At 36.5% G+C, this 24,296-nt stretch overlaps 1 protein-coding gene and 1 non-coding gene across 5 annotated transcripts in view; one reads left to right on the plus strand and one right to left on the minus strand.

Annotated features, from left to right (window-relative positions):
* by (focal adhesion protein tensin) overlaps positions 1-24,296 on the plus strand; it is an 88,306-nt gene that overhangs the window by 4,619 nt on the left and 59,391 nt on the right. Inside the window, exons 1-3 of one of the 4 annotated variants that reach the window (XM_076136196.1) lie at positions 5,525-5,866; positions 21,529-21,637; positions 22,666-22,703. In XM_076136196.1, the coding sequence (XP_075992311.1) occupies positions 5,783-5,866; positions 21,529-21,637; positions 22,666-22,703 (231 nt within the window). In that variant the 5' untranslated portion in view covers positions 5,525-5,782. Of the gene's footprint in view, positions 1-5,524; positions 5,867-6,829; positions 7,154-21,528; positions 21,638-22,665; positions 22,704-24,296 lie in introns of those variants that run through there. The other 3 variants (XM_076136197.1, XM_076136198.1, XM_076136195.1) reach the window with 3 other exon arrangements.
* TRNAM-CAU (transfer RNA methionine (anticodon CAU)) lies at positions 16,303-16,374 on the minus strand. Its single transcript has one exon. It is a non-coding gene; the product is annotated as a tRNA-Met (tRNA).

A 24,296-nucleotide genomic window follows, 5' to 3' on the forward strand; every position in this document is an offset into this window, starting at 1 on the left:
CTTTAAACGTGTGTAACCAAACTAAAGGTCTATGATCACTAAGTATAATGAATTTTTTACCATATAAATAAGGTCTGAAATGTTTGCATGCCCAAACTATTGCAAGTAGTTCCTTTTCAATAGTACTATAGCGCGTTTCGGCGTCATTTAATGTTCGACTTGCGTATGCTATTGGTTTATCGCTACCAATTGGGCCTTGTGACAATACTGCTCCTACTGCGTAATTTGATGCGTCAGTTGTCAATAAAAATGGTTTACTAAAATCAGGGAATTGTAAAAGTGGGGCGTTTGTTAATATTTCTTTACATTTTTCGAATGCGTTTACGAATTCCTGAGTATGTACGATTTTTCTACCTTTCTTTAAACAATTTGTGAGAGGTTGTGTGATCTTAGAGAAATCTTTGATGAATTTACGGTAATAGCCTATTAAACCTAAAAAGCTTTTTATCTCCGTGGGAGTTTTAGGAATAGGGAAATTTAAAACTGCTTTAATTTTATCTTGGTTTGGTTTGAGTCCATCTTTAGAAAGAGTGTGTCCTAAGTAAAGTACTTCTTTTCTTAAGAACTCGCACTTATCTAACGTAACTTTTAAGTTTGTCTGTCTAAGTCTGTCGAATATTTTTCTGAGCTTTTCTATGTGATTTTGTAAGCTATTAGAAAAGACTAGGATGTCATCTAAATAGACTAGACAATGCATTCCTTGTAGTCCTTTAAGAACATTGTCCATAGCTCGTTGAAATGTAGCTGGAGCTGTCTTTAAACCAAAGGGCATTCTCTTAAATTCATAGTGACCAGATTGGGTTGTAAAGGCTGTTTTCTGTCTATCAGAAGGCTCTACTTCTATTTGGTGATAGCCACTAGCAAGATCTAGCGTAGTAAAATACGTAGCTTTACCTAATTTGTCAAAAAGATCTGTAATATTTGGGAGAGGATACTTATCATCGACCGTAATTTCGTTTAAACGTCTGTAATCTATTACCATTCGGTATTTTTGTTCACCTGAAGCGTCTAATTTTTTAGGGACAAGATGTACAGGGGCACTCCAAGGGGAATGAGATTCAGTTATTACATTATTATCTAATAATTTCTGTACTTGTTTCCTAATTTCTTCGTTTTCTGTTGGAGGTTGTCTATAAGGTCTTATGTATATAGGGTCCTCGTTGCTTGTGCGTATTTTATGTTTTACTTGGTTGGTAAAAGACAAGGGGATTTCTTCGCAATAAAATATATCTTTATATTCTAGACATAGGTTTTGAATACAGGTTCTCTCTTCGTTATTTAAATGTTCTAAACGTAACTTGTTTAAATTAGCTTCTAATATTGAATTAGTTTGACTATAATTCAAGTTATGATTTGTCATATTTACTTTAAGTGATTCTGTTAATGGGTGGACTAACAATGGTTTTTCTAGTGTTATTAGAACGTCTTTATTATTAAGGTTTTGTATGATTGTTTCTGCATAAAAATCTTTACATGTTATCATTGCGTCTGGTGTTCGAACGCCTGAACAGAATTCCGTAAATGGGATAATAGCTTCGCCATTCTCTACTGTTGTAGGTAATTTTACTTTGACTTCAGAACGCCTGGGAATATTTATTTTAAAGTGTTCATAATAAAGAATTGGTATTTCGGTGGTATTTGTTCGTAATATTTGGTTTTTCATGTCAATGTTAGCATCTAATTGTTTTAGCAAATCTATGCCTATTAGGCCGTCATAGTCTTTGTCAACTTTATAAACGAAAAACTTATGAGTAAGATCTGTTTGAAAGGTTTCCGTAAGCGGTATATTTGCTACTTCCGTATGTTGGCTACAACCATGTGTGCTAACTACTTGGAAAGGCTCTTCATACGTATTATAAGGAAAATATTCATTTATTTTTTCCGGATTTATGAAAGAACGCGTACTGCCAGTATCGATCATGAAAATAGCGTCTAGTTCTGGTATTTCGATATGAGGTAGTCTATGAGCTTGTGAATAGTTTAAATTGATTATTTCCGGTGATCGTCCGGTGAGGCTTCTATGGTAAAATTTTCCTCATTTTCCTCAGACTCTACGTAATTTTCGTACATTTCCTGATCGTCCATATCTATACATTCATTATATGTTTCATAATCCTCATATTCGTCTATGTTGTTTTGTTTTACTGCCGTTCGCATGGAGACGTCCGTGTTAGGCTTAGGTGTTGTATTTTGCGGGAAACGATTCTGATTTAATTGATTTGGTATCCCGAATTTAAATTGATGATTGGGATTTTGTTTGAAAAATCCGCTTTGTTTATAATTATTAACTGCTCTAGGCAATTGTTGTTGCGGGTGACGGAATTGATTAGGTTGTCCTAACTTGTTAGGCTGAGGGAATCTCATTTGATTATTAACGGGATTATTTCTATTAAATAGATTAGGGAATGTCTTATGCTGAGAGTTTTGTGGAATATTATTATTTATGCCGAATTTAAATTGACTTTGTGGCGTTGGTATGATAGGTTTAGATTGCAATGGTTTATGGTTCGATTTATTTTTAGATTGATATTGCGTTTGGAAATTGACCTCTTCTGTTACGACACTTAGTGCACTTTCCAGCGAGGTGCATTTGTTCAATCTTACGAATCGAAGCATTTCCTCGGGTAAGTTATATAAGAATACGTTTAACGCGGTATTGTTGTATATAATATACTTAGCTGCTTTGATACCTTCGTCAGTTAAAAGGTTGACTTTAGATATTAAAGATGATCTTATATTCTGGATTCTATGGCAGAACTCAATATACGTTTCTCCTTGTTTTATCTTAAGATTCTCTAGTTCTATGGCAATACAGGCTTCAGTGCGTGGATCGCCAAAATGCTGTACAAATAATCTTTTTAACTCCTCCCATGAGAACACATTTTCTCTTTCACTAATTAATATGGCCGCTTTGCCTATTAATCTGCTGGTAATGCAGTGATATAAATAGATATCTTGAGCGGGATTGTTTTCCCCTCTAAATGACTTAATTACATATTCACATTTAGTTATAAATAAGTTTAACAATTTCCCGTCGCCATCAAAGCGTGGGATAATCGCTTGAATTTCCTTAGGAATAAGTTGAATTGTATTTGTTGGCTCATTTGTTGCCATTTTTACAAATATATATTATTTTTAGGGCAAAAGATTAATAAAGTATATTCGGCGATTTTTGTCCGATATATACGCTTAAACTAAGTGTAGATTCGGCTATGTTTGTCCGAAAAGACACGTTCCTATACTAATTGTAGATTTCGCGATTTTTGTCGAAAAATACAAGTAAATACTATAACTAATTGTAGATTTCGCGATTTTGTCGAAAAATACAAATGAAAACTATAACTAATCGTAGATTCCGCGATTTTGACCGAAAATACGAGTGGATATATCAACTTAGCGATGTTTGGTCCAGTTAGATATATAAGGATAGACACGGGGTTATGGAAACAGTGCGAATAAGGATTTACTCACAGTAAACTGCTGCTGCCCATGCCGAGTTGCTGTCTTGAACGATGTTAGCGAGATGCTGCTGCTGCCCGATGCGGTATTTGACGAAATTTGTAAGTTCTTCGAATCTTAGTCAGGCTGTTAGTTGCCGCGAAGTACCGATTTTTGTGTACGGAACGACGAACTTTACGCGAACTTAAGATCCGACCCGACTGCGCCAGTCAAATTAATGGACAGCACTTTATTTAAAAAAATATATTTATTTTAATAAAATAAAGGTGTGCTCGCAGAGCATCAAGCCGAGACAATTACAGGAACAGAACTGGATTATGGTACAAATGACAAAGCTTTTATACATGTGGTTTTAGTCACGTGGTATCCGCTATGGCGTGATACATACAATCATGGTATTCATAAATGGTCTTAACAGTGAACAAGTAATCGTTAATCAAATGGTTATAGTTTTGGCGCTCGTTAAAGTTACAGTAATTGACCAACTAGCATTTGACACCGTAACTCTAACCCATTGATTATTGTTCTCTAACCTATTGCTATTGTTTGTAGAGGCCTAGCAGGATGCATAACTACCTACACTACACAGTACACTGTAGTTAGATAGTCGAGGTATGTGTGTAGACTCGCAGAACTAACATACGCTGTAAGTCTACTGTACAAAGCGATTTAGTGAATTCGAAGTTTGAATTGCAATAAAAAAGGCCAACAGTTGTATGAGAGGGCGTAGAAAACTGTAGAATAATCGTCAAAGTGAGTTTTGATGAGAGGTAAAATTTTTGAGATTTTTGATTTTAATATTTAATTTGAGATTCGTAGACAGGTATTTCTTCAGGTATTTGGTACTAGCTGACCCGCGCAACATCGCTTGCTCCACCTAAGAGAATGAGTCCAATTTTTCCCCGTTTTTGTAACATTTTTCGTTGGTACTCCGCTCCTAATGACCGTAGCGTGATGTTATATAGCCTATAGCCTTCCTCGATAAATGGGCTATCTAACACTGAAAGAATTTTTCAAATCGGACCAGTAGTTCCTGAGATTAGCGCGTTCAAACAAACAAACAAACAAACAAACTCTTCAGCTTTATAATATTACTATTGGTCGTAGCGTGATGATATATAGCCTATAACCTTCCTCGATAAATGGGCTATCTAACACTGAAAGAATTTTTCAAATCGGACCAGTAGTTCCTGAGATTAGCGCGTTCAAACAAACAAACAAACAAACAAACAAACAAACAAACAAACAAACAAACAAACAAACTCTTCAGCTTTATAATATTAAAGTATAGATATATAAATATATAATATATAATATAATATATATATATATATATATATATATATATATATATATATATTCTGATTCGTATCGTTTCGGTAAAGCATTAATAATAACGACAGAATGTTACAGCGTACAAAATACACCTGTATTTTGTAACATCTTTGTCGTTCTCACAGTCTATATTTAATTTGATACATTTTTGTAAAGTAATTGAATGAAAGAGTTAAGTAATGGGGAAGCAAATCATTTTCACGACGATTTTGCTCTTTTATTTCCTACGCATAATACTTTTTGGTACTTACCTTTTTAGATATACTATTAAAGATAATATAGATATACATATTATGCCAAAGTCGAGAGGGTAGAAGAGAAAAAAAAAGGATTTGATACTCTTAAATAAATACTAATAGAAGCTTTTCCTTAATTTATTATAAATAATAGCTTTTCCGCTATGTTATTCTAAACGTTTCTCATTTCACTTTGTATTAGGTAACGGCCGCCAGCTGGTACTAAATACAGAATACTTACTTTATTACTTTGATGAACTAATTTAATTAATTTACTAAACAAAGATAATACTTTAGTCTGACCGGAATAGCTTTAGAGGGCTTTACATTCTTCGTGGTATTAAGGTACGGTTCCGACTCATCCTTTCGTATTTGACGTCTCGGGGCCGCGATCCTGGCGGGGGGCGTGCGCCCGAAAGTCGGGAGTGTTAGGGATTTCGTATTTGTATCCAGGAGAGGCGAGCTAACCGGCGTAGTCAGGAGGCGCGCGGGCTCTCGTTCGCACGCATGCGTGTGCTCCCGTATCCTGTTGCACGCATAACGTAGTCCTGTTTTTTGGAAAAGTGCGAAATGTTTACGATTAGATAACGTATGCGAATCAAACAGTAATTAAATTAGTTTGTTCTCTTAAAAAGAGAAATGACTGGGTTAGAGTATTTGTTATCAATGTTAATATGTTTAAGCGGGCGTGAATTAGTATTTGTAATGTTGTGCTAAGGTCATAAGTGCAAACAATTGTTGAGAGCAGCAGCATGCCCTGGAGTTGTCCGTGGTCACGGGACCGCCAGCAACAGCCGCCACTCGCCGTCACACCACCTCTTCATTTGTTGCTGCAGGTTTGTTTGTGTTATTTTATATTAACATACATGTCATTGAACGTATAATTTTCAGAATTTGCTGTAAGTATAGTATAATTTACATTCCTGTTCGGACTCTTACTAATATATTGTATTGACATTTTTTAAATACTTAACTACGTGTTTTAGTCTATTAAATTCCTTTATGTAAAAGTACTGTTAAATTTCCTTGCCTCATCAAATGGTAAATTTGATTGGCATCGGACGGAGTTGAGTTTAACGTTATATTAATAAACGCTCTATATTTTTATTAGAAGAATTCAAAGATACCGATAGTCAATGAACTCATTACGAAATTCATAAGTGACAGCCTGTTCGCTCTACCAATTCGAAAGTTATAGTAGGACAATCGTACTTACTATGATAAAGTTAGTAGCCACCGAGACGTTATCCCGGGAATGTTTTAATGGATTTAAAGTGTTGTATGTGCACGTTAATATCAAGAACATAAAATGTTGAGTCTTTATGCATGACGGCACTTAGATGCATAGTTATGTTATTATTATCTATGTTTTATGTTTTTCTTGTCTGTATGTCTAATTACTTCGGTTGGACTGTTAAACCTTCAAATGACTTTACTTTGAAAGTACAAAAATCAATTTGTGAATGTAACGTTAAGGTATTCTAACGCGCCAACAAAAGAATTGTGTACAATAGAAACGTCACTTAAGAAAGAACTCATTAAAACGGACGTGCCAAAATGGTCAACTCCCAATCATGAATTTTGGTTACCTGTGTTTTTCTTTACGAGCATTTTACTCAAACGAATTACACGAATAATATGTGACCATAAATCACCGCTCAACTTAGTGATAAGGATTTAACCAAACTTGTAAAATGTAGAGTAGTTGTAATTGCATGTGTAGAGTGTAGAGCTTGATTACCAGCGATGAGAGCCAAGAGCGGTGCTAGAGTACGATCAGCTGGCTCACGGCGGCTCAGTCATGAGGCGATAGTGCCCACGACTACCCGCATGTAGAGCCGCACACACCGGGACACTATCATTATTAAAAAAAGCGTCTTATAACTTATTCACATGTATTTTAAACGGAAGTGACGATTTATGACTCTATATTTACTAAATAAAGCGAGACTTTTTTTTTAAGTTAGTGGAATGATGTGAAAATGTGATGATGCGGTATAAAAATATTTTATTAGTAAATAAATATAAAATGCATCGGTAAAATGCCTTGGAACTGTTTGTGGGGGTACGAGGCTCCTGCACCGACATGCAGAGTGAGTGGACCACTGCATTTATTAGTACAGGTACTTAATATACATGCTTATGCACACTTATTATCATACCTATATCAATATATTCATTAATTGATACGTATCACCGATCAACAATGCATATAAAAGAGAACATTATACCTGCACTCATTTTATTATTAGTTGAAATTATTTTGTAATTTATTTATATAAGGAATTCCTCGTATTAAAAATTATAGACAATTTGTTTGTTGTAGATATTTGTTTGTCTTACTTGGGTAGTCAATTGACAATGTGTGTCTGTATAAAGCATTATTTTAAACAATAGAATTTTCATTGATAAAATTATTACAGTACTTATTAAACCTTACGCGGTTAGGTTTCATGCGGATTACCTCTTTGATTAGATTCAACGCTAAATTACTTCTTTTTTTATTCCTGACTAAAATAATCAAAAACACATACTTTTAAATTACTTTTATATTAAGTAGATTACTATTTATATCAGCAGTGTAGACAGTGTAGCGTGTATTTTAATATCATGATGAGTTCATATTAACTAGTTTGGGATTTCCTCGCTTCTCGATGAATAAGAACCTTCGTGGGAAAATACTTTAACGTCGCATAGAACTTGGAGTGTAAGGGCGTTAAAAATTAAAACATAAAAAGGCCCATTACATCTATCTAGTAACTTTAAATGTCGTCATTTAAATAATTGTTAAAGTTATGGCCTCTCTTCCTCAGTACCAAGTCATTACCATTTAAGTACTGAACTTTGTATTTTTTGTTAGTAATGTTACGGGACTGAATTAGCATAGGTTATTATTCCTTTTCATTTTGTAATGTTTTCCAATTCTACGTTTAACGTTTCTTTAAAATTCAACTTATTCGTTTAAAATACGTAGGTATTCAATTATACTAATACAGAATAAATGTGCCATTGTAATCTTCTTTTTACAAAATGAGAAAATGTTTCTTGTAATTTCAACAGACCTTTATAACAGAGAATGTTTACCTATTTCGTCTGAAACATTGTTATTTTTTCAATTAGCTCTTGGTCCCCTGAACTATTCAAATGTTTGTAATACAAACATCGCCAATTTCACGTATTATTTCTAAGTTAGTCAACCAAAAAACAGATAAATATAAAGATCAAATAACAGTTATCATTTCTGTCTGGTCAGTGACAGTCGCCCACATAAATGTGAAGTCGTTTCAAGTATTAGTAAACGGTTGGCGCATTATTATTTACCTATGCATCCAAAAGAAAAACAAATACGTTGCTATTGATTAGCCCTGACTTGTCACTTGACATGGATTCAACTGTCAATCCCGATGTATTAGCGTACGTAATTAAATAGACGATGCATATTAAAAGGAGCGGTATAATATAATAAGTTGTATTGTTGTGGCGTCGTTTCATTAGGTTACCTCGGCAGGTAGTGGAGTTAACGGTAGAATGCTAATGTGAGGCGAGTTCGTAGCATTGTCGCATGCGCACTGTGGCCCTAGATTCCCAAAAGGTTGCGCAAGAACAAGTGCACCGCCCACGGGCCGCGGGCCACGCTGCGCCCGCGCCGCTAGCGCCGGCACCGGCGTCACAGGCCGTGCACCTCGCCGCCTCTCTAAGCAAATATCTCCCGACAAGTTCATTGTCGACAGTTTCGAATATATTATACTTAATGAAATATCATTGACTAGACATTGCGATACACACGCCCATCTCGTTATACGAGAAACTATAATAATGTAAGTAATGGAAATCTGACAATCACTTACTTTGATCAAGACTGAGACCCCCTGGGATTATTTTTACTACGACTCTATGATGTTAACTTAAAACTAGTAGAGTAAGCTGTTTTTGTTTGATTAAAAGAAAACTTATATCAAAGCAGGAACGCAACAAACAGGCAATAAGTTTAATAAATAAAATAATTAACTTATCTTTCAAACTTTACTACATCAGGTAGAGATCATTCGGTTCGAAAGATTTCGTAATTTGGGTTATTTGTAGATGGTTACGCCTACCGCGATGAAGATAAGTCGATCGTATCGAATATGTTCATTCATCGGTATCTAGCGTTTATAAGTTAATTAGGATCGTGTGAGGCTGCATGTGCGCCGACACACAATAAAGCCTTTCAGCAGGCGGCGCCTTTGAGACTCGCGTTATTAGTCCGATTATCTGTACTCTACTAGCCCTCATTGTGTGGCATGCCCAGTGTTATCAATAGAGTAAGTCACCCAAAAAAACATTGAATCTTAATATTGTTTGGACTCAAGCATATTATTATTATTATATTATTGGAGCAGGGAAGATCATTCACCTATAAGGCTTTATTACTACGCACGTACGGTTAACGAAAGAATCACAAATGAAATGATAACATAGTCTATATTAATATTTAGAGATACCTAAATACTAGTTTTAGACTTAGGTATGTTAATAATTCCTTTTAATTAAAATCTGTAGGAAACAAAGAAAATCTACACTTATTTTTCTATTTTGTTCAATGTCTAACTATTAAATTATCATGTAACAATATTTCTATCAGCCGATAAATTGTTTCTAGTGATCCGAAGACATTCAGTGCTCAATGTGTTGGTGACGTACCGTTGTGAGTCCGTCACGTATCGTGCGCGGTACTTCGCACTTCTTGCCTTCTCGGTCATCGCTCGCTCCCAGTTGCGCTATGTTGTACTTCACTGAGTGTTTAATCCGAATGACGTAATATTTGTCCACGGTAGGTACCTTTTCACTAGATTCGCGCTTGTTTACTAGTTGTCACACTTGTCACCAGTCACCCGACACGGTAGGGAAAACGCTCCATTGCTCGCCGACCAAACAAATTTCTTAGTTTATTACGAAATAAACTGCGTAAATAAACTTTTCAAGATTTGTAATTGACCTTGAATGGTTGTTTGCTCCGAGTTTTTTGGAAACTGACGCTAAAACTGAATTATGTGACTTCAATTGTTTAAGTGCCGATTGCGGTTTTGATGAAACTTGACGTCCAGTCTCATGTGATTGTTTTTAAAGGAAGTGTCGGCCTTTTGGCCTCTGGCACTTATAAATCAAAGAGAAGTTCTGATAAACTTAGGTTAGTTAGATCAATTGATAAATCTAAAGTCTCCAAAATTAGAACTTGTTAGTAGCAGAGTTTGTATGTCAATGATGTCATAGGCTAGGTATAATAATGAGTCAGTATCGTGAAAGTACTCGGCGAGGATCTTGATAAACACTGGTCTTCCATCTAAGGCTCGTCCGTGTTCAGCTTGCCTAATTGTATACAGTTGCCGTTTATGAAATCGCTATGAATTTTGTTTTTTTTAATTAAATATGTTTAGGCCAGCAAAAAAGTAAACCTGATATTGAAATGTCACTGAAATAGGTATTTCTTAATAAAATAAAATTGATTAATGATAGACCCTTTTTCAGAGCTTGTTCCGAGCTGCATTTCTCTTGTGTTATGGGCTCTACTTTCCTGCTTAATGTCAGTTTTCCTTTAAAATCTGTACAATTGTAAGTCCAAATAAGTTCTAAAACATTTGTTTACTTAAATGGTAGCCAGTATACGTATCAGTTTATAAATTAACGCTAGTGACAGGCGGCGGGGAACGTCAGAAGGCACGACTCTCCCGCGAACGGGTATAAGTGGCTATATAGCATGATTTACGGCACATTCCTGTGCAGAGCGCGACGAGGATCCATCAGTGCGTCTGCCTCGACGATGGGAACGAGATTACTTCTCACATATTCCAACGCTGACAGACAAAGCTCTTTGTCCCATCATTGTTCGAAATCGTCTGGAGTGTTTTAGCCCTCGATTAGTCATCTCCGCCCGAACTCTATCTGTATGTAACAGTGTTAGGTCCACACATCATATGAATACTGATGGAACATATATAAATTAGAGTACATATAAAATTTCTATATTAAAATATTTATTGCTATTATACATCGAGTTTACCATAACAATCTGACATCTGTGCAAACTAATACGAGGTCAGCATTTATATTACCGTACTTACAAGTGCTATATTATTTATGTTTCATTATCCGGGTGAAATTGCTTTTCTAAAGGACTACCTTAGTACTTCTCACGATGTAGCTTTGTATCCTACCAACGCATGTCGCATGGGATAAATCTCTATTTGAATATTCTATATAATTTTTAGGATGCGTAAGCAAAACAAAGCGAGAAACCATATTAAACATGCAATAAAAAATGTATTTCAACGGGTGGTGTGAGCTTTTAAAAATGTTTACTCGTTTATATTCGTAATTGCGAGCGGATGTTACGCAAGTGTGGTGGAACTGGCCAACTAAAGCGCTTGACCGGAAGCGCGCTCCGGCGGGACGTGCGCGGCCGCGGGATGGACTCTATGTACACCAGCGGACCAGCTCAGGTACCTACCTACTCGTGGGCCGCGACTAATGAACAGAGCAGGAGCGCCACACAACCTTATTATTGGTAACGCGCAATACATTACACACAATTAGTGCACAAGCCGGCCATAATTGCCGCATGCTCCGGGCGTGTTTCGTAAAACATGTGCTACTTGGGAATAGTTGGGAAATCCAATCCATGGTGCCGGTATTTCAGAGTAATTTACGGAATTTAAAGTGTAGACGCCGATTCATTATAAGTTTTGCTAAATGTTTACGTTACGCGATACTTAATGGGCCCAGAAATGTCTGATAAGTAATTACTTATTTCCTACAGCACTTGTAAGAATTCACGCTTTAAATGGTTTTGACTGCACATAATTACTTATTAATTAGGTAGGTACCTCTAGTTTTAAAAAAATTGAACTTCTAATGTATAAATACCAACACAACGACAAAAGGCCATTAGATATATGCACATTATATAAAGTTACACACTAATGAAGATCTTGTTACTGAAATTCAAATACTTATTCAGAGTAAGGTCTCGCAAAAAACATCACGGTTCGCGAAACATGCTCGCCAGCTGTCATGCCAGACGCTGACGCCACTCTCAGGGAAAAAACTAAGTACTTACTTAGTTTACTGCAAAGGTTTCATATGTCAATGTGCCTCCGCCATGCCGCTAACTAAATCCATAGTAAAAGTAATTGTAACTGTAAACCATGAATCAAATTTGTATGAAAGGAACTCGTAAAATAAATTTTATTCCCTTATTGGTACATAAACAGAGTTAAAAATAGTTAGGACCACCTGGTGCACTCCGCTCCCAACTTGGAGTGCAGGGAACGTGATTTATGGGCCCGTAGGCTCGACACAATGCAACCGCAAATATAACCCTTGACTATTTTTCTAGAGAACAAATTGTCCTTGGGTAGATATTTCAAGTGGCTGCGTTTGTTGACTTTGTTGCATTAGTCTGTGTATGGCATATTGTTGGCTTTATCATCATGTTCACCCTTGGGACTACACGCAACCCTAATGCATTATGTAATTTGTATTTATAGAGAGAACGCGTTTATTAAACTTTGTGCTGTCTGGATTGTTTCACTTTTAATAGAATGGTAACTTACGTTCAAGCAGTCTGAATTTGGGTATAAAAATAACTTAATGGCTATTTGTTCTTATGTTGTTCACGGTTGAGCGGTGGCCAGTTATCCCAAATTATCGGATCAGTATCGAGTAGTCGGGGTGTTACAAAGTGTACTGTGGCATTAACTACGTGGGAGGTCTGATTTCTTATGATGTAATTTAATTAGACGTCTAATTGAGGGATCTAAATATATATGGAAAAATAAAGTAAAAATAAACGAACACTATCTATACTTTTAAAATATATTACCGTAGGTTTACGAATAAGACTGTAATAACCAAATTTTGTGGTAGGTATTCTTACATACGAAATGAATTTTTCACTTTGTCTAGAAATATGAATTCGTTCATAAAAGTAGCTGTAGGTTTCCAGACAAGTTATAGTTTGTATTCTGTATGGAGATTGTAATAAAAGTCTAATATTCTTCGTCATGTTTCTGTACAGTCCAATTGGGTAACATTGAATTTCAGAGCATCTTTGAACAACTTTTGTTACAGCTCTACCTGTTCATATCAAGATTGTGAATTTCTTTTGTAGATGTGACTTGTGGAACAAACGAGCTTTGAAATTAATTCTCAATGTTATAATCGCTTGCGCCTAAATACCTGCACGTTTCTCTTTCATGAAGTTAGAAATGTTGAAGGTTGTATGCTTTAAAGTTTGTGAGAAATGTGCCTAACAATGATTTAGCTCCCGTAGAAATATATTATCGTAAGATATTGAAACAATTTATGAATTAACATAATTTTTGACTGTTAGACAATGTTAGAACTCGTGTCGATATTATGTTTGAAGTCGTAGGGTCGTGACGGACGTCATGCGCGTCATCCCCTCGTCATGTCGTACCTTTCACTTTTCTCGCGCTGACACTTCCAGCAATTAACTTGTCACTGCGCACTATTACCGTTTATCGTTTTGAGTACTACTATTAGTTAACATTCTATTTGAGGTCTTGACTCAATTACGTTTAATATTGGTTGTAACATACAAGGTTTACCTACTCCTTACATTATGAGTATTTAGTATGTCGGGTGTGTCGCTGTTTTGGTTAGATTGTCATTTCATCAATAGACAAAAAAGGAAACCTTTATTGTTGTCTTTTCTGAAAAAGGGCCGAGTATTCTAGTAGACAATGAGCAGTTCGTTCCGAAAACTAATTGTGTTGCGTCATTCTCGCAAGGTTTCGCTTTTGTATTGTTTGTTAGTGTAAGTAGTGTGTTTAGCGTATTAACATGCATGTTATTAACCGGTACTTTTGTGTTTACGAGAGGGTACATGTCTCTGAAGAGGAGATTCTTGAGGTTGTAAAGTCACACGAAATGTAAGTTTCCGGCAATCGCAGCGTTGCGCAAGTGGGAGTGTGAACTGTATTACTGTACCTATCTGACGTCATATCGTAGTTTCAACACTGTACAAACAAAGCCGCAAGCCAGCCTCTGGCACACATTGTGTGCTCATTTCCAGGACAAACAACGAATATTATTTGGGAAATAAATTTACATACAACATTAACTGAGCGGGAGGTCTTCAAGACTCGAGACTGATTTCTGTTTACGAATGTTTAATTTTATATTTATGAATCATGCTTTCTCCCAATCGCCACAAATGATCGACTCATCTTCAACGGTTATTATTGCTTAACCCGTATAAGTGAAGATTTAATTTAATTGAAACCTCTTGTGATAAGTACTTTTTAACGAAGATGAATAGAATTTTTATTAAGTTTTCGGACATAATCGCGATCTGTTAAACGGTTTTGTTAAATTAAGAGGTCTCTTCTACAAGTAGATGGGTAGATATAATAAGTATAGACAAATTATTTATCGAAGGAGAAAAACATATAAACTCTTTTAAATGATCAAATTGTGTAGGTACGTCAATATCGAGTAAGTAGGTATTCGACTGTGGTATAAGAATGTAGGAAAAACCTCCGTAATTGATATAAAAATAACCGTTTGATGTCACGTTAAAAAATATACATGTTACGGCAACTATTTAAGTATTTGTAATGAAGTGTTATGGTGGGTCAGGGGTTGAACATTTGACATAGATATGTGAGACGTGACGTGTGGTGCTCGCACATTGTCGGCCGCCATTGCCGCAGTATCCGCGGCACAAAGCCACCTCACTCTCCGCCACGATATGAGTCGTACGACGTTCCTCATTACCCACGACACGGGTGGTCTCCCGGAATCACCGCCACTACTGAGAAATGTACTATTTCTTTTTAGGTTATCACGTATTTTCTACTTTCGGCACGTTTATTCAGAAAGGAAAATCCGTGTGCGTACATGTTTCATATTCTGAGGAACGTAAATCAACATTAAGTAACTATAGCCGGAACATACTCGGGAACAGTATCGGTGGTTATAAATAAAGAAATTATGAAACTAACGTAATGGAGGCGGCTGCTGGCCGGTATATGCCAGCGTTCGTCGTACATTCCATCTGAAATCGTGCGGTGTAACCGCAGACCCGTATTGGTTCCTACTGCATAATCAAATTACATTAATGGCTCGTTTGTAGACCCCTGTACCCACGCATCACATCTATTGAACCGAGTCAATAAGAGACAATTTATTTGTTGATTTGTTGCAACCGTTAACAACATTATCTGAACAACTTTCATGAGCTTGAGCTAGACTTTCTCTACGCAGCTTATATGGGCGTCGTCAGCTTATTGATTAAACCAATCACAAGCAAAAAATGGTTTATATTTATCTCATATTTATTTTAACTTGTTTTATTGCGTACTGTACTGTACTTTCTTGATTTACTGCCTTGTAAAGTGTCAGATTAATACAACCGTTACAAATTAGGGTAAGATATAATACCATGTATGAAACAACAAATTAGGGTAGGTAGGTAAGTCATAAAACCAAAAGATATTTCCTGTGATAAGACGGCTAATAAGCTATAAAATCGAAGTAGAAAAATTGTCTTCCGGCAGGTAATGACACTAGTTGGATTAACACAATCATTGATACACCTACTACTATAAATAGGCATTATTTAACAAAATCTAAATGCAGAAATGATGCGATCTCCTTGACTTTTGTCATTATTGATTATGTTTATGAGATTAAAGGCCAAGATACGCACTGAATCGTCCAGAATCATTGCACAAATATCACAAATAGATATCGACTCGATACCTAAAACTGTGCATGTGAGTACGACTTGTACGTGTGTGTTATAATGATATTTATATCATTGTTTGTTGAATGCATTCACTGATAAAGTAGTTCAATAGTTTATCAAACAATGCTTACATAGTTTAATTTGAAGCTAATCGTAAACGATGCAAGTAATGTAACATTGGATTCACCTCTGCCGTGGGCCGTTACCTCGCCACCCTTGCGCTATGAGGGTCCGTCCCTTATATTAACAGTGGAGCAAGGGAGTGGCCGGTCATCATCATCACTCACCGAGGGTGAAGAAGACAATATTAGTTTATAACCGGTCCGCTTCCTCATGCGATAATTTAAAACACCGTGCCGCTATCTAGTCACGCAATGCTTTTACTTCGGTTATTAGATTTGGAATACAATAGGAGTTAAATTTCCCTTCATGCACTTTTACGCTTGCACGCTTTAATAGAATGGGGTAGTGTGCCTTCAATGTTAGCTATTCTTAAATATAGTGCCAAAAAGTACTTTCTAGCAGAGCGTGGTTTCGATCCACGGACCTCTGGGTTATGGGCCCAGCACGCTTCCACTGCGCCACTCTGCTTTTATCTGAAAATGTGAAATTAGAAACTAAATATTTTATGCTGTATGAAATACCTATTACTCAAGCAGATTCAAAGCAATAATGGCACGGTGGCGACAGTTTCTTGTTATCTGTGATACATGCATGCCTTTATTCAAGATCTCTATGCCATATACTATTAGAGGTATATAGTTAAGGCTCTCTATACATACCTCAATTTAGTTATCATTATTCGCAGTTATACCGCGTTTCAATCCTGCAGTACGTTAGATAACTTTTAATTTCCACTCTTTTCTGTAGAATGCAAGAAATAAAACATAATCTACTACAGCATTAATTATTAGCCTATAGGTACGTACATTCACTATTAGTTCTGTCGATACAGTTACACGATCTATAGAATTAGTAATCTTGTAGGCATACCGAAATTAGTTAGGAAATAGGTTGACAGTGATTTATAACGTAACCAATACATGACAATTTATACTTAATCGCTGTCAACAATGACTGGAATATTATTACGAATAGCGATAGAAATCAGGTTTGTATTAGTAATTCGCGTGCTACATATCTAAAAACGTGTATCTAAAAACGAAAAACGAGGTTTCTAAAAAGTATGTATCATTGTAACAATGGAAAGGAATTTTATTCGTGACGCTCCGTATAAATGTTTCAAAAGGGTCCGTTCTACTTTAATTGGTACTCGTAATTAATTAAAGTCAGTGACCGAGCAACGGCGGACTATTGTTTAAGCCGATTCTGATACCTATGATCAAACTATGTCTCCTTGAATTGTGCCCGCTGGATATTTAGTGCGGCTTTGTGGAACCGTAGAGAGTTATTTATTGTATGTTATCAGCACAGGCACAGAACACGCGCACCAATAACGAAACAATAAAGATAACGCTTACACTACGTTATAAAAAGGTGGCATACGAGCCATATTTAAATATAGGTTATGTATGCTCGGATCATAAAACATGTTTACTTATTTTTGCTCAACTGTGCATCATTTTAATAAAATTTACATTTATAAAATAAATCGATTTATATTTGTCTTAAATTGTAGTAGCAGGATTGAGCGGGAATGTTATTCATGGATATGTGTTTTTTACCTAGTAAGTACCTACTTAAAACTTTATGCTCGTAAACCTGCTCCAGGTAAAGTTTTCCGTAAAGCGATTGTCTTATATAAGGAAAAGTCTAGTTAGTTTTGCTTTCATAGATGGAACGGCTTTCCCTATCTTTATGCTTAGTGTTATGCTCGTTTCTGTCGGACCCTGCTCTACTTTTCGACCAAGTTTTTGCACTTTTCTTGACTTTGTCTTCGCCCACAAAGTTTATTTTCTCAAGGCACCGCAGTTGTGTGCCGCATATTGACTTTGTGTAAATGTATTTGTACATTCTCTCTCTAGATAAGACTAGGCGAAAAAGAAAACTGTTTTTCATGAGAAATACCTATGTACGGAGACCCGGAAACTGAAATTCATGATTACAAATATCTAAATGTGGTAATGTTTCATGTAAACGTATCAGGAAATCTTGCGTTGAATGTTTTGTTCCACAAAACGCAATTAACATCTCCGCTTATCGTAGTAATTTACACGCTATAATTATCGCTTTCTATGTATAGCCTTGCCGATTTATGCTCGTTATTGACATTCGATGATGTCATTTCCCGGCTTAATAACAACTTAAATAGTTTCAAATCGATTAGGCGCATGCAGTATCATGTTCCCAGAGTTAGAATTAATGCACATAAGTAAGTACTTAACCAGAAACAGTATGATAATAGCAGCGGTGACAGTTGGTGACGATGCCAAGTGGCGATGACGTCGGGTCGCGGCTCGCGGCTCGCTGCTCGACGCGTGAGACAATTTTGTATAGCTTATAACGCCTCGATATTAAACGGAAGTCACGTACGAAAGCCTTGAGAAAGCCGCTCGTTGTGACAGATGGCTGCCTGCCCAAATATTATTGATATGTGACAAGTAATGAAAGACGGAAAAGTTGCAACGTTTAGATTCCAGATAAATAGTCGGGTCGGCTTAATTTGACTTGGTCTCTGCACGTGTGCCGTTTACGAAAGTTTTCCTAAGAGTAAACAGATAAACGAGAAAATGGAACGTTGATGTACTTTAGCGGCTACAACTTTGTTATCTGCTACGGAGGAGCAATCTTCTAATTCATTAATCTCGTTACCTACATCTACAAGCAAACAAATCGTGGCACCATCGTACATAATGATCTCATGTTATACTTATTTTAGTTGACGTACTATTCACTAGATTCGCCGTATATGTCCAACCAAGTCGCGGTATTCCATCACTGCTATATTTCTTGTTTATAATACTCAGTGAACAGTTAATGAGGTATGCGCATTTGTATAGAAGATAACAGTAACAAAGCAGAACCTCGTTTAACCTGTCTTTAATCATGTCACATTCATATCTATGTAAATTCGCTCCTTATATTATAGAATGAAGTTGTTTGGTTAATTTCGGCGTTATCGAACAACACAAAATTGTTCATTACAAAACAATGGAGTTTAATATCGTAAGGGCACCGCGTTTCGTTGATTTATCATTCCGACACTGAGCCCTTTGTTTTCTTCCACGGCGGCTTCGATCACATGTCACACGGTCAAAGGTTCGGTGTTCCACATACAAATGAATATTAATTTTTATTTTCCAAACACAAAACCAACATTATTCATAACAAAGCCCCATGACTTACTGAACCATTTTTTACCATGACGTAATAAACTTATCGAAGATTATAGAGACCTCTTATAAAAATAAAAAGTTTAAATAAATAACCTTGCTCTTAAAATGAAAGTAAAGGGGGTGTCAGATATCTGCTCTGTTGACATTGTTACGGGGATTAAAAACGATATCTCAATATTTTTTTCGGTCAGGCGCAGACTAAGCCTTCATGATCATCGGAAGAAATAACTCAAGTCACAAAAAGGCTAAAAAAGTTTGTTGTTACAAGTCTCAGGACTCGAACAGGAAACAAAAACTGACATCGCAACATTACCGATGCGTTAAAATAAGCAATGCGACATTTTTTACACTCTGTATTTTCATGATTCGTTTTAAAAACAAATGGCAGTGTAGTATTAATATTGTTTTGTTTCGGTGAGAGGGTGGTGGGTCGGCGTGTGAGCGGTGGGGGGCCGCACCGGACGGGCGCGGGCGGCGCGGGGTCGGGTGCCCGCTGCCCGCACTGAGCCACCGGGCCTCTGCAATTACCGCAGGGATATAGCGAATTACTCCATGATGAATACGTATCCTAGAAATGAGGACAGCTTAGCTACCTTATAGCTATTGTTGATATTCAATACCAATTAAGTAATCGTATTCGAATACAATATTTACTGAACCTAGTGGCAGGTATTGTATTTAAGTAACTATCGCAAGAACAATTTTGTTATTTTCAAAAATTAGCATTACGTTAAATAAAAGCCAGCATCTCCAAGATTCTTCATTTTTAATGTTCACGTGTTCAGTTAAAGGAACAACCAGAAAATAGAGATACCGTTCACCATTCATAGCTTTTTTTAACCTCCAGCTGTTCAATGAAATTTGATTCAGTTATTTAATGTGCCGCGTGTAATAGGTGCATTGTGGGATTGTTGTCAATATGTTTCAAACGTCCGGCGCTACTGTGCAGCTTTGATGGTTGTGGTTTTTTGCCGCGTATCTCTCGACACGAGCGCGGTACACAGTTGGGATGGCAGCGATTTCAGGCAGGTGTTCGACGCGCACGTGTCGCGCGATACATTCCTAAATGTGTTCCTTATTGACTACAGCGACTCTCCATTATATGAAATGTAACAAGAGATTTCTTATAACTTATAACTGAACACATTGGTATCTATATTCAAAATCTTAATGTATTCATTACTTCACACAACCCAATTGGCTTAACAGATACAGATGTTGTGCAGATGCGGTGATTTGTAGGGTTATACCAGTTCTAATACGCATACAAGACCGGTAGTCTTGTGCAATTAGGAATATTTTGTATTCAGGCTAATTGAGATACAATTTACTTAATTAAAGCTTGAGTTATAAAACACTCGGAGTATACAAATAGTAGGTAGCAACTTACGCTAAAAGCACTTGAGAGTGCTCTGCTCGGTGTTCGGTGCGATAACACAAAGGAGTGATTTATTTCAAACACCGATTTCAAGTACAACGTCCATCTATCATGTGCGCTGCAAATGTGGCGCCTGTGGCCGGCGTCTGCGCAGAAATCTGTGACGTCATAACTGGAGCACTCTGACCCACACAAAGAAGTTTCTTAAAGCAACGCGTACGCGACTAATGTGTGGTGTACGTTGTTACAAGAAATTTATAACAACCGATTTCCTTTCTTCGTTATAAATCAGTATAGATAAAACGAGATCTGATTTATAGCTGTCAGTTACAATTTGCTAACGAGTGTAAAACATGTCAGGGTTTTAAGATAAAGATCATGGCCCACGAGGCGTATTATTGAATGCAAATTGCAAACACAACCGACAAGTATCGTATTGGAGATAGATTGAATAGAAACTAATTATTTACTCACGCATTGTCCTGTCACCGACTCTGCGGTCTGTGTTGTGTTAGCAAACAGAGAAAATCCTTTACCGAGTACAATTGACCCGACTAGAATCATAAATACCAGCAAGAAAGCTTTAAAGCTAAGGTCTATATTGAGGAGTTGGTTTAACGTAACAGTGAGAGATAATAGGGGCATGTACCCAATCAAGGAACGGGACAAGACATATCTCGTAATAGTAGAGCGCATATTCTGTCGGAGTTGAATGGGCTCGCGTTCCACCTCTCATCTATTGTACGTGCGCTAACGAAGGGCGAGCCGGCAGGTAAGGGCTAGATGGCCGGCGATCGTACCGTCATAAATACCCGCGAGCGTGCATCTCTCCACTATGGACCATCAACAATGGCGCTGTCATTTCACGCATCTGTGTTAAACGTTTTCTAGTCTCGTAATCCGCCTGCAGGTATTTGTTCTTGTTAGCCCAAGATATATACGACACTTTCTAGAAAGGACGTATTGGGGACGAGGATGTGTTTATTGGTGACGGCCTTTAAGACAATACTCGGATGTAATTTATATTAAAGTTAATGGACATTTCGATAACGGTTTCTGCTTTGTTTACAGAAGGATGGCGTTCCCCAGGCTCACGCGTTCCGCAGCAAGTCGTTCCGAAAGCCTCGACCGTGCCACTGGTGTCATCAGCCGGTACATAACCAGGGATCATGCTGCAGAGGTAGGTTTACTAATATAATTTCATTATAAACATTAGAAAATAATGAAAACCATCAATAAGGAGGATTGAGAAGGTCAAGCATCTTCATTTATAATATTACAAATATGTAATGTCATGCATTGATAATTTCACTTTGAATCATTCCAAATGGGCACCAGCCATAAAATCTAAAACCTTATATAATATAGGTACATGAAATGTCTAAACTAAAAATATTTGTTTTCTAAACGCGTTCAAGTAAAGTTCAATCTCTGCATGTCATGAGTAAACATAGCAATTTTACATTTCGACAGGCTGACATTCAAAAGTCGTCGCCGACATTCGCATAGACACTCAAGAATACTTAAATCAAATGTCACGTTCCAAAATTCAATAGCTTGACGAGGTTTGACACGAAACAACCGACAATTGCTAGGTACTTCTACTGACGCAAATATCACGGATAACGACCCCAACCTAGCGTTTTTATAAAACGATTTCTGCATACAAAATGTTTTTCTAGCCATACTTGATAATCAACACTTTTACGCTGTTTATGTTGTAGGTATGCAATTCGTTTCAGTTTCGACTCTTCCTAGAACATTTTTATTTAGCAGCATTATCCTTTAATGTTGATTGCGATTTTTATTCATAACTGTCATGTCTTCCGTCCTTCTTTGGAATGTGCCGTGAAAAGGGCCTCAGATTTTAATCGTCGTCTATATGTAAATCAACTAGAAAATTATGCAAAGATTGATGATTTAACGGTCTGACTGGAAAACATACCGTAAATATATTTTATGGTTAGTTTTGGTATGTTTTATGATCATCGTTATTATGATTATGAAGTTATATTACTAATTAATGAACTTGACTTAAAAATAGTTTCTTAAAGATAAAACTTGAGATAGTATTGTTAATGAAAACTAGAATCGTTATATCTATTGCCTTGATCTGTAATTATATGTTAGAGGCGAATTAATAAATTCATAGTTACCAGTTAATAAGTTTTACAAAACAATATGCTAATTAATTTCTGTTTGTTTCAGTGTGCAAATATGTCTGCCACACCACCTGTGAGAGCAAGGTACGTATTATATTATGCAACATTGAGACTCTTCGATAGAGTCGCACTTGCACACAAATGGTCGCACAATACGTGCATGCAATTAAAATTATATCTAGAATAAATACAATCCGTGCCAAGGCTCGCAATGATCCGCCACAAGATCTCTTGAAAATAATAATTATGATAGAGCGTAGATTTTCTGAATGGAAAAAAACATATCTAGCTCGTTAAGCGTTATTACCTACATCACTGTGCAGTTGCTTTTATTACGTAGTGTATTATGTACCTATTTTTCCAATTTATGCTCTGTCATTCCGAATATTCTGATTATGTATTAAATGTACAGTAGCGCCCTCTGTTTTTCATAAATGGAAACGATATGGTACTGTGCATCGGCGCACACGCATCGCATAATAATATGGTCAAAATTCTTGTGTGGAGCCACTGATAGATGGCGCTAGAGCACAACGTAAACATAGAGTTGATAAAAACTTAGAAAATTGGAAATGTTTTTTGGGGAAAACTTTTTGATCGAAATGTTTTAAGACATACTGTTTTGTTCGTTATTGGTTTTTGTTCCATCAATATTGGGTTGTTTATTTAGAAAAGTAGAGTCCGTCTCATGTCGGCTTCACTATAAGCTCTTCAGTGATATCATTGATATTCGTGACTGGTCTATCGTTGGTCATATTGCGAGCTTATTCGTGCTTATCCACTTAAATGTATTCATATACTAGATAATAGTCCGGTTTTGTTTCTCTACCTGTCCATGTTTAGCGTGCAATGAGCATCGATGGCAATCAGCTGGTTGCCGCTGGTCACGCTTCCATTGTTCCACCTCTTACCCAAATTGTACACAGAGCTAACAATGTTCACCGTTATAACAACGTCATGTTACAAATTGACAATATTGTATCACGCGCCGCCTAATATGTTGTAACTCACAAAATGTGTATTTGTGACTCTACTTGCAAATATTTACAATATTTTAAAAAAATCCAGTGCTTCTACATTTTTATTTTTTATTAATTTGTATTCTTTATAAAGACGATCACATAAACAGCAATTTAATACAAGTGCGTACATATATTATGAGATATTGTAGATGGTATAAATAAAACTTTTTTAAACTGTTCACTCTGTTCAGTGATCACCAAAGATGGGTAGAGTAAATTTAGATAAATTGCCTAGAAGCTGAACAATCCTATTTACATTTATAGAGCAAGGTAAATTATCTTAAGTCATCACATTGAGCGACATAACATTATGCAGATATTTCGTTCAGCGACAAAAACTGTGTTTCTCAGCACTATTTTTTGTTTGCTCTTATTGGAACTGGTATTGCATTGAGCAACACTGCAATTATACTTTCCACGAAAAACGTTCCTGTTTTTTGCTGTCGGGATTTCTTTGGTTTGTTTAAAATGTAGTTTCATTTTTACCAGTTTGCAAAGCTAAATTAAGCTTACAATTTTCAGTTTAATTTGGTGCGGTGATTCTAAAACGACTTTCGTACCAAGACTGGTATAGTCTAATTACACGGTATGCGACATCCCCTTGCCTTGTCACTGCTCGAATTAAACATTAATTACTATATAATGTGCTCATTTA

The sequence above is a fragment of the Anticarsia gemmatalis genome, chromosome 3 (assembly GCF_050436995.1).
Source record: "Anticarsia gemmatalis isolate Benzon Research Colony breed Stoneville strain chromosome 3, ilAntGemm2 primary, whole genome shotgun sequence".
NCBI classification, from domain to species: Eukaryota; Metazoa; Arthropoda; class Insecta; order Lepidoptera; family Erebidae; genus Anticarsia; species Anticarsia gemmatalis.